This window comes from Gymnoscopelus microlampas (genome assembly GCF_963454915.1).
Source record: "Gymnoscopelus microlampas genome assembly, chromosome: 8".
NCBI classification, from domain to species: domain Eukaryota; kingdom Metazoa; phylum Chordata; class Actinopteri; order Myctophiformes; family Myctophidae; genus Gymnoscopelus; species Gymnoscopelus microlampas.
The window spans coordinates 3,718,942-3,737,263 of record NC_139945.1 but is presented as its reverse complement, the minus strand read 5'-3'; the positions used below and the strand labels follow the sequence as shown (position 1 = coordinate 3,737,263).

Sequence of the window (18,322 nt, the reverse complement as noted above, 5' to 3'; positions counted from 1 at the left end):
GTGTGTCTCTTTTGTGTTATAGGATGATTACATCCCCTACCCTCGAATAGAAGACGTGAGTTAATTCCCACTCATGTAATCTTTTTTACCATAAAACAACCATTTCTCTTCTGAGAACCAGGGAAAGTTTTGTCCTAGTTACTTTATTATATAAAGTAATATTATATTACATATTACTTTTGTATCAAGAGTAATACAGTTATTTTACACATTATATTACTTTTGCTACCCAACCCCTAACCAAAAAATTTTAATATCCCCCCCTCCCCCCAGATCCTGGTGAAGGGCGGTCCGTTCCCCCAGGTGATCCTGCCTCAGTTCGGGGGCTACTGGATCGAGGACTCGGAGGCCCCCCAGGCCGGGACCCCCACCTCCTCGGAGTCCAGCTTCTGTGAGGAGGAGGACGGTGGCGGTGGTGGAGGTGGAGGTGGTGGAGGGGGGGGCGTGATGAGCCCCAGTAGTGGAGGTGGGGGGGGTCCGGGCGGGGGCTCATTCCGCCTGGAGTGCAACAGCACGGCGCGCGCTTACCGCAAGCACTTCCTGGGCAGGGTGAGTGTGTGTGTGTGTGTGTGTGTGTGTGTGTGTGTGTGTGTGTGTGTGTGTGTGTGTGTGTGTGTGTGTGTGTGTGTGTGTGTGTGTGTGTGTGTGTTACAATTTAGGCTTTTAGCATAGTATTAACACATTGAGTGCCAGATACTCTGCATCCAAATCATCCTCAGAGTGCCAGCGTTTTTTTACCGTGTTTTGACAATCTTTAGGCGGCTGCAGAAGCCACGACATGCACCCGGATGTAAATAAAAAGTGTCTGTGGGGTGGGGGAGGGTCCCGTCTATCCATTGGAATAACATTTGTCTTTCCGCGATCAGCCATTTTAGAGAGATCGCCTGTTGAAAATGGCTGGTTTTCACAAAAAAAAAAAAAAAAATCTGAGCTAGAAGTGTTTTTCTTTAAATCCTATCATCGGGGCGGACGGAAGTGGCATTTTTTCACCTGATTCGGATGCTATCAACGCATTGAATGGGACATTATCACCTTTTATTAGACCATTGAATGGGCGAAGTAGGCGACCTACTTACCTACCCGCGATTTCAGACCATTCATTGGGTGTTATCAAGACATACTGACCTACCAACGGAGATGACTTAAATAGTTCAGTTTCGGTTTTGGTTTTGGTTGTTTTGGTTTTGGAATCGTAAATATTGTTGTGGGGACTGCTCCGCCTCCAAAGTAGGTCAGTAGCTCCTGATTACGCCCAATGAATGGTCTGACAAATCGTGGGTAGGTCCGTGTATCGCCTACTCGTCACCTACTCGCCCATTCAATGGTCTGATAGAACGTGATAATCTCCCATTCAATGCATTGATAGCATTCGAAGCCGGTGCGTTTTTTTGGGATGATGTCACATCCGTCGATTCCTTCTAGCACAGTCAAGGGATCATTTGTCCTCTTGTGGAATCTTCTTAAAAAAAATGTTTTGGGGAAAAGACCTATACGTTAATGGCACCTAATGTGTTTAATATGATGTATATTTGTGAATGTAAACATTGTAACTCCTCCCTTCTAGGAGCATATGAACTACTACTGTACGAACAGCAGTATAGGACACCTGGTCATGTCTCTGAAACATGAAGAGGCTGAGGCACAGGAATACCTACGCATTATGCTCAGGTATCTATTCATATATGTACATATTTATGTACATATTAACATACATAATGATACAGGAATTCCTAGGCATTATGCTCAGGTAATACACAATAAGGCACTATGGCCCTCATTTATCAACGCGGTGCACACCAAATAATGGGCGTACGGCGAGATCACCGCAACTTTCGGCATTTATCAATATATCCTGACGTGGGCTTCATCCTACCGTACGCTGAGAAAATAGCAGATCTGCAAGCTCACAACGGGTCGCATCGCGACGCGTTGTGAGCTTGTAGATCTGCTATTTTCAAAATATACGAGCGCTTCTGCGAGTGCATTTTCGGGACTCCCGACCATCTTTTCATGGACAGTGAGGTGTACAAACTTACAGTAGCTTGTCCTATGGTATGGAGTTATGTCATATAGAGAGTTATGAAGACTACAACCTGGCTGGGTTAAGGATATAAACCCGACGCTCCAATCTCTTATTAACGTGGCGGCACGGAATCACTGCAGCCTGCCCGAGTCTGACTGCTTTATTTTAGTGTAACTCGAACGCGCACTGCTCAGTATGGGGTAAATAAATGAATATGCAAACGTATTCCATTCATGGCGATATGATTGGTATCATAATATATCATTCATGTACAGTAGGCTACAAACCTACGTGACAAAGATTGTACCGCTACGGATTACATGAAAGACACAGTTGTGTGGTGTGGCAGGCGTGTGTGTGTGTGTGTGTGTGTGTGTGTGAGAGAGGAGAGACAGGCGTGTGCGTGACTTGACAGGCAGCGAGGCGAGCCGGCGAAACTCTTTATTTTTTTGGTTCTTCATGTCGTAAAATTGGGATGTTTCCAGAATATTTAAGGGTGTGTTATTTAAATGACGCTCGGTTTCAGCCGTGACATTTATCAAGGCTGCGACCCAATGTACGCTAGGATCGCCTGTATATAGGATTTGTTGATAAATGTGACTTCGACGTTGGTGTACGGCCGAATATATGGAAAAATATACGGCGGTTTATACGCTCCGTTGATAAATGAGGGCCTATGTGTCAGGTGGAAACCTTGTACTTCTATGTCTAAAAGTGTTATAAAGTAATAGATCTACAGGCTCATGATAATGATGATGATGGTGTGTTTTTTTCTTCTTTTCAGGTCGAAAATGAAGACGCTTCATGACAGAATCTCTCTGGCCGGCCTGAGCCAGCTGCCCAGCGTACCTCAGATAGCCAAGGTACATGGACTGCAGTGTCGATTTCGTCTACCACCTTTTTTCACTGACGAAAACGAAATAAAAACGAAATAAAAACTAAGCTACGATGTCTAAATCTAAGACTAAATACTCTATGTTGACAATTTCGTCAACAAATAAAAACTGCACTAAAAAGTGAGGGCCTAGTGGAGAAGAGATCCAGTAGAACTAAAAGATGAGTCATTTTATATTTGGTTGCACTCAGGTGTTGCGCTCTGAAAATAGCAGATCTACAAGCTCACAACGCGCCACAGCGTTGTGAGCTTGTAGATCTGCTATTTTCAGCATGCAACCAGGTGTAAAATCAGCCATTACGACACCATGTCAAAATGCTAATGTACTGTCAATGAATAAACATTCATTCACTTTACCCATTCAATCCGGGAAAGCATCTTCATCGTGTCATTGTATACTTTGGCTATTCAAAAATAGCAGATATACAAGCTCATAGCTCTATGCTTCTGGGGGGTCCCTGGAACTAAATATCTTGGGATGGGGGTCGGTGGCCAAATACATGGCCAGACTAATTTTGAGCACCACTGATATAGCAACATACTTTTTTTTTTTTTAAACTGAAGACATTTGAAGAATCGGCCTCAAGTCTTAGAATCAGAATCAGCTTCATTGTCACATCACAGGTTTACAGAGGTAAAAAGATCAAGCAAGAGAACAAAAAAACTAAACAAGTTATCTACATTTACACATGGTACCTGAGATAAGATCTAAAGGGGTTTGATTATGCAGGCTAAAACTCTTGATTATGCAGGCTAAAATCATTGATTTTGCGATGAAATATGCAGGGTTTTTTTGCAAAAAAAGTTGCGAAATATGCGATGCAAAACGCTTATTATGCGATGTGATGCGGCCTTTTCGAAAACACGTTACCCCTGCATAATTATGCACCATTTTGCTGATTATGCGGTAAATTCTGCGATCGCATAATCGCATTTTTCTGGAGGGTCTAAAAAGACGTGGGATTAAGGTGCAACATTTCAGTGTGTGTCGACCGCATGATCCACATAAGGTATAGACTGACACTGGTATTAATCCACAAGTATAGGTGCACTCCATGCACAGACACAATTTGGTTGTAACTTGTACTTGTGTATCTGTGAACAATGACAATAAACCTATTCCTATTCCTAGGTCCTTAATGGGTTAACTCAAAAAGTCAAATGTAACCCCATGATCCCCCTACACCAAATCTCCTTTAAACAAATTGTCTAGACGCATAATCTAAGATCAGTCATTCTCGACAGGGATCGCACAGGGACTTGAATTCTGAACAGATGATATTTTTCTGTGATTTGTGTTTTTTTTTATTGTTTGTTGAGCCTGTTGAAACACTCCAGAGTCCTGACCCACCGTTTCTGCGCTATGGCTATATTAGCATTCTTATCACGTCCGCCAGGGTCGTACATGATCAGAATGCTAATGGAGATACCCAGGAATAGCATCATGACGTTCTGTGGATTGATTACAGGTTCATTCCAGTTCAATGCACCCCAGTGATGGAAAGTAACCAGTAGTGGAAAAAGTATTCAAATGTTTTACTTAAGTAAAAGTATCAATACTGCACTATAGAAGTACTCTGTTACAAGTAAAAGTCTGGAATTAAAAACAGTTTTAAAAACAAAAGTATTGGTATGAAAATGTACTTAAAGTACCAAAAGTAAAAGTACTAAAAAGTGTGAAAATAGCCAATCTACAAGCTCACAACGCGTCACGATGCGACGCGTTGTGAGCTTGTAGACCTGCTATTTTCAAATAGCCTAGGATTGAAATAGGGCTAAAGTGGTTAATGTATGTTTTATAATATAATAATGTATATCTGCAAAGTAAGTTTTCAAATAATTGTAGTGTACAAAAAAAGTACAATATTTGCCTCTGAGATGTAGTGGAGTAGAAGTAAAAGTATAGACAATTGGAAATACTTCAGTAAAGTAAAAGTACCTCAAAAATGTACTGAAGTACAGTACTTAAATAAATGTACTTATTTACTTTACACCACTGAAAGTAACTAAAGTATAACATTTAGGTAGGCAGGTAGGTTTAAGTAGGTAAAAGTAATACTTTTGGACAAGCAAGGTGAAGATTATGTCAAGTCTAACATGTGGATGTTATTTCTCACAATTACTTTAAATATCTAATGCTCAGATTTTCCTTTTTTTAAAGCACCACATTAAAACTAAAAAGCGATGATTAGTCAGGGGATATTAAAAAAATCTTGGAATAAATTCCTTACCAAAAAATATCTTCATTAATGTGTTTGTAAAAGTGTCTAGTAACACATCTCACAAAGACTGAAATGCTAGTATCCCTAGGAGAATTTTGGACAGCTCCTTAAAGTTGGGGTACCCACCATAACCTTGGTTAAAAAACATCCCCCCCCAAAAAAAAAAAAAATAATTTTGTTCTAAGTAGCATGTGAGGTGTCAAACTAGGGTGTTATTATGATTATGAATCCATTGCAATCATTTGTTTTGCACCAAAACCACTCATTGGGCTAAAAACGTCCCAATCTCAATGGGCTTTTTACACAAAAAGTATACCTGGGAAAGGATGGCTATGGCCGTTTTTAGCCCAAGGAGTGGTTTTGGTGCAAAACAAATGATTGCAATGGATTCAGAATCATAAAAACACCCTAGTTTGACACCTCACATGCTACTTCAAACAGATTTCATTTTGATTTTTTTTAACCAAGGTTATGGATGGTACCCCAACTTTAAGGAGCTGTCAAAAATTCTCCTAGGGATACTGCATTTCAGTCTTTGTGAGATGTGTTACTAGACACCTTTACAAACACATTGGTGAAGATTTTTTTTGGTAAGGAATTTATTCCAAGATTGGAAAATATTCTGCTAATATCCCCTGACTAGATGTTTTCACAAGGCAAAAAACAATAGTTTACGACCTTCTCCAGAGAGACAAGGACACAGACATAAACACAAAAAGCCCTTAGCCTGCACAAAGACAAAAGATAAATTATAGTCTCTACCTAACGTAGCACACAGAGTACTTATATTACCCACCTCACAGAGTACTTATATTACCCACCGTGTGACGAATGACAACAAGACCGCTATGAGTCAACAACTCATCAGTGGTGTAAAGTAACTAAGTACATTTACTCAAGTACTGTAGTTAAGTACAGTTCTGAGGTATTTTTTTACCATTTTTCCACCACTGAATACACCCGTCTGTCTGTCTGTCTGTCTGTCTGTCTGTCTGTCTGTCTGTCTGTCTGTCTGTCTGTCTGTGTGTCTTCCAGCTGCTGTGTGAAGACGCCACAGGCCTCAAGTTTAACCCCGTCCTCTACCCCAGGGTGAGTACATTTCTTTTTTTTTATTTTATTTTTTACGCTAGGCATTTTGCAGACACTCATATCCAGACTGACTTACAACTGTTTAGTTTTTGTCATCAATTGTTTTTATTCATTATAACACAAAATCAAAACAATTATGCCAGCATAACATAGTATACATAGATGCATCGTGAATACAAAACGAAACAAAAACAAGATACATATACAGTACATACACACACAACATGAAACTAACACAACACACAAGACCCAGAAATAAAATAACAAGTAAACCCACCCACCCATTAAACATATATGCATCATTATTTGAAAATGAGCGATCTAGAAGCTTACAATGCATCACAATGTGACGCATTGTGTAGATTGCATGTTCAAACAAAAAAAAAAACACAAATCTGGTAAAGGGCCCCCCTGGCACAAAATATGTTTAAATGTGGGGATCCCTGAACAAATACATATTAATTTGGGGGATCCTTGACATGAAAATGTTTGAGAACCACTGGTTTAAATGATATTTGGGAAGCAAAACCCACATACGCAACTTCACTTTAGAAACGATCCTCAAAAAAAACACAACCTCCAACTATTATGTACAAGCAACTTTACAGAAAAAACAAGCCCAAAGTCGCTTATAATAAGCAGACATGGCAACGCTGTGTGTGTGTGTGTGTGTGTGTGTGTGTGTGTGTGTGTGTGTGTGTGTGTGTGTGTGTGTGTGTGTGTGTGTGTGTGTGTGTGTGTGTGTGTGTGTGTGTGTGTGTGTGTGTGTGTGTGTGTGTGTGCGTGCGTGCGTGCGTGCGTGCGTGCGTGCGTGCGTGCGTGCGTGCGTGCGTGTGTGTACAGCAATGTACAAACACTCAAGAGTGCTACCAGATTGGTTTGCTTTAGCTTATGATGTCTTTCCTAACATCCCAAATACCCCTGATGTCGTTTTTGTTGATCCCTGTCACAGGGAGGTTCTGATTGTGTAGGTGGGCTGTGTCTTCGATCTATACATGAACCAGGCTTACAAGCATTCTAAGTACCAACCGCTACTGAGAATCATAACAAACCTCAAGGGTACAGATGCAGATTCTCTGTACTCATATTTGGAAGCCTGGGCCATGTAAATAAGCTGACCACGAGTGGCCTAGCAATCGCTGGGATGACAAAAAACAAAGCCAAACAACTTGCGATATATTGCTCTGTTTCAGCTGTTCTCGGCAGTTTGTCTGTGTGGAGGAGGAGGTGTCATGTGTATCCTTAGGGACCATGAACTATCAACCCCGTTATATTTGTTTCCCTGAAGATTAATTGTAATTTGTGGATTCAAATAACGAATTAAAATGTGTGTGTGTGTGTGTGTGTGTGTGTGTGTGTGAGTGTGAGTGTGAGTGTGTGTGTGTGTGTGTGTGTGTGTGTGTGTGTGTGTGTGTGTGTGTGTGTGTGTGTGTGTGTGTGTGTGTGTGTGTGCGTGTGTGTGTTGATACACAGGGCTCCCAGTTGATCGTGGCTTATGACGAACACGAGGTCAACAACACCTTCAAATTTGGAGTGGTTTACCAGAGGTTTGGACAGGTGAGAGGGTGATGATGACAAAGACTCTTTCACTCCATTTCTTATTTGGAGAGACAGTAACTAAGTACATTTACAGTACTTGAGTACTCTCTGCCCTGCCAAGCCAAAGTGCAGTAACTACGTTTTTGGACACATCGACTTATTTTGTGCATCCCAAAGGTTAAATTAGCCTTTGTGATTTTAGGGGATAAACAATCACCTCAAGAACAGATATACAATTAGTGTAATATCAATTATATGCCCATATCTCATTTGGCTGACCAGTTGCAACACTTTTAAACTCATTTGTCAGTAAAAGAACAACAAATGTAGTTGCTGCACTTTGGCTTTGTGTACTTGTTTCTTGCAAGCTGCTGACTTTCACTCCGCTACATTTTAAACATAAATATTGTGCTTTTGACTCCACAACGTTTCTTGGGACTGTAATTTGCATAATTTGTTTTAATAAATTTCCCACTTCACACCTCAAATTTCAAATATAGTGAAAATGGCCAGGTTTTTTTTGGAAAGAACGCATCAACTTGATCTTGGCTATCAAGTGATGCATTTGAAAGAACGAGTATACGCGATCTTGGCAATCAATGTGTTAATATAAGATTAGCATGATCTTAGCCTCCTATCTCCCTAAGAGCCTGGACTAATGGTGGTAATGTTTCTTCTGTGGTAATGTTTCTTCTGTGGTATTGCTTCTTCTGTGGTATTGCTTCTTCTGTGGTATTGACTCTTGAGTACGTTGTTGCGCCTCCTTTGCAGACGTCAGAGGAGGAGTTGTTTGGGAACAACGAGGAGACCCCGGCCTTCAGGGAGTTCCTCAGTCTGCTGGGGGAGAACATCGAGCTGCAGGACTTTAAAGGGTCAGTGCGTACATTCTACTGCTCTGGTCAAGTTCTGGATCCTGTCAAGTTACCCCTAAGTTACATTGTTACTTTTCACAGTGGCACCTTATGTTTTACTACTTTGAATAAGGATCGTCAGGCCTATATTATCGGCCTGACGGCCTCCCGATATTATCGGTTGGTATTAGCATAAAAATGTAATATCGGAAAATGTTGTTTTTTGAAGGAAAAAAAATGCTCGTTGACGCTCGTTAATGTTATAGGCATCATGCTTCTGCACTGTCAAATAGGCCAACATCGAATCTAAGATAAGTGGGACTCAAATGACCACCGGTGAGTCCCGGGACTCACTTCATTGAAAACCTAACAACATCACTGTATTATATTATAAAGAAAAACATCACGTAGATGCACCTGGGACGTATCATCAGTGTTGTAGCCTGGGGTCGACGGGTGTTTCGGGTCTCGCAACATACAACATACGCCCTCGCCCAGGTGACCCAGCCGGGGTTTAATTAATTGACCACATATATGAAGTTAAACAAATACATTCTATCCAAACGCTATCTTAAAAGTAAATTCCGTGCCTCAAAAAATAAGTGCGAGAGCTTTTTAAGGTTTTAAAACCGAAAGTTAAAACAACGGACAGAAAACAACGGCTGCCGTCGAATTTCACTCAAACAGTTCACACGGACACAGACGTGCACACACGCACATGCTCTTCATTTCATTTACGTCCCGGTTACCCGGATGTCCAACATAAACTGCAGGGAAAATACGGATTTCAGAAAGAGGACTGTGTTTCAATGCAGGAAAACACCCCAGCATCATTATATAGTGGCTGATAGAAATGCAAAATATATATATATATAAATATTTTAAAAATTTAGGCTCAAGTTGCCTAGTATACCTTAAACTTTTTGGTGAAAAGCCTGCATGTATCGGTTGATATCGGTATCGAAAGTTAGGAGTTGGACAATATCGGAATATCGGCAAAAAAGTCAATATCGGACATACTCTTGAATGCTGCCGTCGGATATGGCATGGAAAGGAAAGGGCATGAGTTTCTGTCACCATAGAGTAAATGCTGAGTTCATGGTCTGGAGAGAGAGGGCACTGTTTACAGATGGGTAAAAGGGCGGGCAGCGCGCTCAAGCCTATCTGTCTATGTGTATTGTGTGCAATACATAGTGGTGGAGAAAGTACTCAAATGTTTTACTTACGTGGAAGTATCAATTCTGCAATGCAGAAATACTCGGTTACAAGTAGAAGTCTGGTATTGAACATTTTACTTGAGTAAAAGTACAAAAGTAGTGGCATCAAAATGTACTTAAAGTATCAAAAGTGTACTCATTATGCAGAATGTCCTATTTCACAAGTAATCAAAATGTATAAAAAACTTTTGAAAATTGTGACGCATTGTTAGCTTGTAGATCTGCTATTTTCAAATAGCCGAAGTATATAGGGCTGAAGTGGTTAATGCATATTTTGTAATAATAATAATAAAAAATCACAAAGTAACTAGTGACTAAAAGTTTTTTTTGTAGTGGAGTAAAAGTACAATATCTTCCTCTGAGAGTAGAAGTATTGAACATTGGAAATACTCCAGTAAAGTAAAAGTACCTCAAAATGGTTCTCAAGTGCTGTAACCTAACATGAGTAAATGTACTTAGTTACTTGGTTAAATGATCACTGGGGATTTCACTGTGTAAGTTGCGGGTCACAGAGATGCAAACAGCATCAAACGGGGGTCCGTTGGCCTTGTGCATATCAGACAGGGGGGGGTCCTTGAAATGGTAAAAGGTTTGAGGGTCGGCGGCCCCAGTCGTCTAGACGAGATTAGCTCTGAATAGAGAGATAATTGAATGGAATAATGACTGTGGGCCGTGTATCTCCATTTTTAAATGTTTGAATGTTAATTTTTCTATGTTAACCCATTCAATCCGGGAATGCATCTGTGTCTTCTTTGGCTGTGATTTCTTTGGGCTATTCAAAAAAATAGCAGATCTACAATCTCAAAGTGCGGCACTGAGTGCCGCACTTTGAGATTGTAGATCTGATATTTTTTGAAAAAAAAAAAAAAAAAAAACGTGAATATGTGTGCATTTCACTAATCTTTGCTTCGGGGGGGGAAGGGGGGGGGGGTTGTCCCTGGAACAAAATATTTTGATATGGGGGGGGGGGGGGGGGGTCCACGGACAAATAGCAACAGAGGTTTTATTTATTTGTATTTGTTTTAACTGTTAGGATTTAGAAGACATTTTGTAGAATCCCCCAGAAGCAAAGATTTGAGTTAAAGTTAAATTCAAAGATTTGCACAAATGCAAGTGGTGCTTTGAGCTTGTAGATCTGCTAAATTTTGAATAGCCCAAAGTATAAAATAATGGTTATAGCTAAAAACAAAATCTAAAATGACACATATACTGTACATGCGTTCCCGGATTGAATGGGTTAATTAATGCCCCCCCCCCCCCCCCCCCCCCCCCCCCCGGTTGTCATACAACGGTGTCGCACAAAAGTAACACAAATAGGCGATCTACAAGCTCACAGCGTGTCCATCGTGTGACGCTTTGTGAACTTGTAGATCTGCCGTTTTCGCTATTTCTGAAATCTTTTGAAAGTGGTTACGTGTGTACTTAAGTAAATGTACTTAGTTACTTTCCACCACTGCAGACAAGCACTGGCAGACAGAGTGGGAGGCCATCACACTGTACTCTGAATAAAAAATACATAATAACTAGAAAAAGTGCTCCTTGGAGCACAGGTCTCCGCCAGGTCAGGTAGAATCGGCCACCTGGTGGCGCTATAACATGCCTATGTGAAAAACTTGAAAGATTTGGGGAAGAGGTTCGGAAATGGCATCCAGGGAGTGTGTGTGTGCAAAGTTTCGCTGTGATCAGGCCAACGGTGCCGGAGATTAGCTGTTCACCAATCTGGGAACCCATCGCCAAATAAAAAAGGAAAAACAGCGCCCTCTGCTGTTTTTTACTCTTTCACTTGGCTCTGGGGGGGGCTCAATGGAGCACCCGTGTGCAAGGAAACCGGGGTTTTGGTCTGCATTCAGCCTTTCACTTCCGGTGGTGCGACTATGTTTTCATTCCCACTAACAATATTTCTACACGGAACACTAACACCACTTCTTCCAGACAACATGGATGGTTTTGGTTATAAGCCCACTTGTTTCTATGATGAAAGAGCAAGTTAAAATGTGAATATCATTCCGTGGTTTTGTCTGCTTCTATTGTTAAATGGGTTTCCGTTTGTTTTTAGTGGGAAGCGAGAGCACAGACAGTAAATCCCGCCCACAACATTTGATTGGGTAAAGCGCGGCCTGCTTCCTGATCTGAAGGCACGCCCACTTGTAAGCTAACGCGCACGCGTTCTGAACGGGGCTCCCGACAGATTCAGTAGCGCAGCTCTGAATCTGTTCTTGAGAGATTAGCTGTTCACAGACAGAAGGACGGACGGACAGACAGGGTGCAAAACATACTCTCTGCGCCATACCTTCGGCCTGGCGGAGACAATAATTCAAACGGGATGTATTTATAGTAGGGCTGGGACTCGATTAAAAAAATTAATCTAATTAATTAGAGGCTTTGTAATTAATTAATCTAAATTAATCGCATTTTAATCGCACATCAATATTTGACCTGAGAACAGTGAGAAAATGTGTTTTCAAATGGATTTTGGTAAACGTCTTTAAGTACATGTTCTCAAGTACTGCACTTAAGTACAATTTTGAGGTATTTTTTACTTTACTCAAGTATTTCCAATTTCTAATACTTTTACTTCTACTCCACTACATCTCAGAGTCAAATATTACACTTATACTCGGCTAAAATTATTTGAAAACTTTAGTTACTAGTTACTTTGTAGATTTTGATTATTATTATTACAAAACATACAGTAACCACTTCAGCCCTATATCGGCCATTAGAAAATAGCCATCTACATGCATTGTGAGCTTGTAGATCTGCTATTTTCAAAAGATTTGAGTACTTTAACTGTTGGTACTTTAAATACATTTTGATACTTTTATACTTTTACTCAAGTACATTTTGAATTCCGGACTTGTAATTGTAACATAGTATTTCTACATTGCAGGTAGAGTGTGTTGTCACTGTTGTTTTATCGTCGTTTAATTAATTAATGAATACAAATAATCCGCGCGCATGTGACCCGCACCGCATCGCCCCCCCCCCTCTCCCGCGGGGCGGGGGTTCGGGGGGGCAGCCCAGCCAACATTATCAAGCAGGCTATCGGGTGCGCCGTCTTCATTCATGCTTTCATGCACTGCGTTGCCTGCGGTTTGTTGTTGTCTGAGACCAGACGAGACCCATGCATGTTGCTTGGTGCACCGGGACAAACGGTCCGTCTGAAACTCGTCCCGTGAGAAACGTTCCGCGGGGCAAAAATAAGTGCGATTAAAATGCGTCAATTTTTTTAACGCGATAATTTTTCTGTAATTAATTGATCGAAATTAACGCGATAAAGTCCCGGCCCTAATTTATAGTTGTGGTTGTCTTCATGTTGTGTTCTGTAGGTTCCGTGGAGGGCTGGACGTGTCCCACGGCCAGACGGGCTCAGAGTCGGTCTACACCGTGTTCAGACAGAGAGAGATGATGTTCCACGTCTCCACCAAGCTGCCCTTCACCGAGGGAGACGTACAGCAGGTATTCTGTAGGAGAGGGGAGGGGGGGGTGGGGGTCTTTAGAGTTGACCCTTTAAGACCGGGAACGCGTCTGTGTGGCCGTTAAAAAAAATAGCAGATCTACAAGCTCGTAGCACGGCCACTCGGTGCCGCGCTACGAGCTTGTAGATCTGCTATTTTAACTCAAATCTTTGCTTCTGGGGTTTCTAAATGTCTTCTAAATCCTGTGTTTTTTGTTTGCTACCGTATATTATCAATGGATCAAGGACCCCCAAAATAATATGTATTTGTCCGCGTACCCCCTCCCATCTAGAAATATTTTGTTCCAGGGAACCCCCAGAAGTGAAGATTTGAGTTAAAAAAGACCCGTAAGAGTCCATTTGGTTCCATTTGTACACTCTCAGAGTTACAGACCCATCATTTACAGACCTATCATTTAGCTGGGGACCCCCTGGAACCCCCTCAAGGACCCCTGCGCAAACAGACAGACAGACAGACAGACAGACAGACAGACAGACAGACAGACAGACAGACAGCGCAAACAGACAGACAGACAGCGCAAACAGACAGACAGACAGACAGACAGACAGACAGACAGACAGACAGACAGACAGACAGACAGTGCAGATGAACAGACAGGCAGGCAGACAGACAGACAGACAGACAGACAGACAGACAGACAGACAGACAGACAGACAGACAGACAGACAGACAGGCAGGCAGGCAGGCAGGCAGGCAGGCAGGCAGGCAGGCAGACAGACAGACAGACAGACAGACAGACAGACAGACAGACAGACAGACAGTGCAGATGAACAGACAGGCAGGCAGGCAGGCAGACAGACAGACAGACAGACAGACAGACAGACAGACAGACAGACAGACAGACAGACAGACAGACAGACAGACAGACAGACAGACAGACAGGCAGGCAGGCAGGCAGGCAGGCAGGCAGGCAGGCAGGCAGGCAGACAGACAGACAGACAGACAGACAGACAGACAGACAGACAGACAAAGTTAACAAACCTGTCTACTGATGATGTGCAAAGTGTGACGGGCTGCATGGCCTCCTTGGAAGCATGACACTTAAATAAAGAAAAATCAATCATCAGTCAATCGGTGGGCAGGTTTCTGAACTCTCCACAGACCCTCCTCGGAGACACAGAGTGAGTAAAACAGCAATGGTGCCATAATATAATGAGCGTTTGTATGACGTGCGGGTCCATTTGGTTACATCTGTACACTCAGAGTTAAATGAACTCTCCCGTGTACCAGTCTGTGTTTCTTCTTCCACGCCGTTGCTTCGGGCGCTCAAAGGCATCGCTCGCCACCGCCACCGCCGGGACTTGTGGGAAATCATTTTTTTAGGTTGAAGTGAAGGACGTTCACGTTCGACTGCAGAGGAAACCTGTTCTCCCCACGCCAAGTATCTGTCAGTGGAAAAAAGTCATCAAATCAAACAATTCTAAAGGTCAAATCGTGCATCTATAGCGACCGTTTATAAAATAATTCCCAGTGCTCTCTCTCTCTCTCTCGCTTCAAAGTTGCCTCTGTTGTAGGCTACTCCCACTGCAAAACAGCAACGAGTGGAATAATGGGAACACGCTTGATATGTTAGTCACGCTCGCATCTCGGTCCGGGGACCCCCAGGGGTCCTTGAGGGGGGTAGAATGGCGAAGTACGGCATTCATTTACGAAAAAAAAAGTTAAAATACGGAGATAAGAGGAGTCTGCCCGACAGCGTATGCAATGTGGTCCCTCTGGAGTGAGTGTGGAAATATTGTGGCCCTCTGCATCATCAAAGTTGCATCACCCCTGGTCAGTCGCGTAACGAGGCAACAGTAGGCCCCGACGCGAGGTGGTCACAGCGGGCCCTCATGAACGCGCATGCACACGTTATTAATGGTTTCTTTTTTTTTCTTTTTTTTTTATCCCACGATTTTGTAACCCTTATTTTTCACCCGGCGCCAATTTCCTAAGTGATCCTGGGCACTACACTCCCCTCACCAGCCTAGGGAGGCCAGGGCCGAGCTCATGCCTCCTTCAAAGCATGAGAGCCAACTGACCTTCTTGTCACCTGACAGGGGAGAGTTTCCCTGGTTGGACGTAGCGCGTGGAAGGAACACGTTATTCCAACCAGTTCCTTTCCCCTCCATCAGGCGCCCCGGCTGTCATGGGGGAGGAGTTTAGTGACCAGAATTACTACATGTTTTTGTGAGGGTATCAACTACCCTGAGCGACACGGGGAGAACATGCAAACTCCACACAACATTAATGGTTTCTGATACTTTTTTCGCGGGTTTGTGACGGATTTCGGGTACATAAACAACGGTTTTGTTACCGACCAAACATTACTGAATGAAGGAAAAACACAGAAAACGGCCATAAAAGTCAAACATCTATATAATGGTCATCCCCTCCTCCCATAAAATTAACGTGACAGGCGTGGTCCCAATTTGAGATATTATGTTGCGACATAAAATCAACCTTGGTTAACAATTACAATGTTAAGGGGCCCACCCAGGTTTATTTTGTAAGTAATTTATTTTATTTTATATATACTCTCTCTCTCTCTCTCTCTCTCTCTCTCTCTCTCTCTCTCTCTCTCTCTCTCTCTCTCTCTCTCTCTGTATCTCTCTCTCTCTCTCTCTCTCTCTCTCTCTCTCTCTCTCTCTCTCTCTCTCTCTCTCTCTCTCTCTCTCTCTAGCTGCAGAGGAAGAGACACATAGGGAATGACATCGTGGCGGCGGTCTTCCAGGAGGAGGCCACGCCGTTCGTCCCCGACATGATCGCCTCCAACTTCCTGCATGCCTACGTCCTGGTGCAGGTGGAGCAACCCTGCACCGAGAACACCACCTACAAGGTATATACACACCCTAACACACTGCATAAACACCACCTACAAGGTATATACACACCCTAACACACTGCATAAACACCACCTACAAGGTATATACACACCCTAACACACTGCATAAACACCACCTACACACTGCATAAACACCACCTACAAGGTATATACACACCCTACACACACTGCATAAACACCACCTACAAGGTATATACTGTACACAACACATAGACACCACCTATACAAGGTACACACCACTTAAACACCACCTTGTATATAAGGTACACACCACCTACACGTCCTCGTTTGGATTACTGTAACTATTTATTCTATTTATTATTATTAGTACAGAACTCAGCTGCTAGACTTTTAACAAACTCCAAGAAACGTTACCATATCACCCCCATTTCAGCTGCTCTTCATTGGTTACCCGTCAATTTTACAATATTTGCCTCTGAGATGTAGTGGAGTAGAAGTAAAAGTATTGGAAATTGGAAATACTCAAGTAAAGTACAAATTCCTACAAATTCTACTTAAGTACAGCACTTAAGTAAATGTACTTAGTTACTTTACACCACTGGGTGGAAGGGCATTTTTTCAGTCCGGGCCCCTAAGCTTTGGAACGCCCTACCTGTCGACCTAAGACGTGCAAAAATCAGTTTCGTCTTTTAAAACTCTTTTGAAAACCCATCTCTATGCTCAAGCCCTTTCCTAAAAATGTCCTGCCACTTTTGTTTCATTTGAGTATATCTGTATCTGTATGGTTTTTAATTGTGTTTTATTTTCGAATCGTCTGTTGTAGTTTATCTCCAATGTTGTATCATGTTGTTCTTTTTATCCTGCTCTGTCAAGCACTTTGTGACGATGTCTGGAAATGTGCTATATAGATGAATTCATTATAATTACACACCCCACACAAGACAGATTGCGTATGCATTTATATTTAGATTATCTCTAATTCTCCTTGAAGTATCGAACGGCTGAGATCTAATCAATCAGGATGAATTGATTTAGTGACGAGTAAGGGGTCAAAACTGTTTGACCACTCTTTTTTGGAGTGGTGTTTGGCCGGCTGCTCCAGCCTGGCATCATAAAATGTTTGTATTTTGGGCACAGAGCTGCCAACGCACCGGGCACTTAATGGACAAGTGATGAATGAAGATACGACCGAGTGGATCGATGGAGTCGTCCTGTCCGACCGGCCGGGCACTAGAACTGTCCGCTGTTGTCCAGACCTTTTTTTGAGTGGTGCTAGCCACTCCAAGGACTGACTTTGTGTGTATGTCCGTATGTTTGCGGACGGCCTCAACATGTTTGTGTCTGGCCTCAACAGCTGTGGCTGATTGCAACACAAATATTCAACCAGTTACACTAATTATACACAAACAGGAGTGCAACACACACACACACACACACACACACACACACACACACACACACACACACACACACACACACACACACACACACACACACACACACACACACACACACACACACACACACACACACACATGCTTTTGAGTATAAATACTTAAAATCAGTAAAAAAATACTTAAAATCAGTAAAAATACTTAAATAAAAAACTTTAAAGTCATCAAAGTCTTAAAAAGTAACTCATTTAAGTCAAAGCACTTGAAAGTTACTAAATTGAGTAAGAATACTTGCACACGCACATTCACACACACACACACACACACACACACACACACACACACACACACACACACACACACACACACACACACACACACACACACACACACACACACACACACACACACACACACACACACACACACACACAGATTGACACAGATTGACTGAGGACAATATTACTGTCATGTTTTTCTAATGCTGCTTCTACAGCCAGTGGATATAGAGGTCAAAGTGATTAAACTGATTTTGATGCTATATTAACTCATGTTTCTGGGGACCCCCTGGAACCCCCCCAAGGACCCCTGGAACCCCCTCAAGGACCCACTTTGAGAACCACTGCGTAACACAAAGAAACAAAACTATACATAATAATACAAATATTAGTACTACGAGAATGAGACAAAAAAAACAAACAACAACAATAAAACACAACTCTATCAATATCCTCTCATTTTGAAACTATTTAGCTTTTATCTGAATAATCACATCATAGATCAGGGGTGATGCAACTTTGATGATTGAGAGGGCCACTATATTTACAC

The 18,322-nt window shown here is 42.2% G+C and overlaps 1 protein-coding gene across 8 annotated transcripts in view; it reads left to right on the top strand.

Annotated features, from left to right (window-relative positions):
• rap1gap2a (RAP1 GTPase activating protein 2a) overlaps positions 1–18,322 on the top strand; it is a 224,941-nt gene that overhangs the window by 188,880 nt on the left and 17,739 nt on the right. For all 8 annotated transcript variants that reach the window (XM_084065182.1, XM_084065183.1, XM_084065181.1 and 5 more), the window contains 9 exons: positions 23–55; positions 274–549; positions 1,565–1,668; positions 2,808–2,886; positions 6,176–6,229; positions 7,703–7,786; positions 8,540–8,640; positions 13,166–13,295; positions 15,978–16,133. In XM_084065182.1, the coding sequence (XP_083921308.1) occupies positions 23–55; positions 274–549; positions 1,565–1,668; positions 2,808–2,886; positions 6,176–6,229; positions 7,703–7,786; positions 8,540–8,640; positions 13,166–13,295; positions 15,978–16,133 (1,017 nt within the window). The remainder of the gene's footprint in view (positions 1–22; positions 56–273; positions 550–1,564; positions 1,669–2,807; positions 2,887–6,175; positions 6,230–7,702; positions 7,787–8,539; positions 8,641–13,165; positions 13,296–15,977; positions 16,134–18,322) is intronic.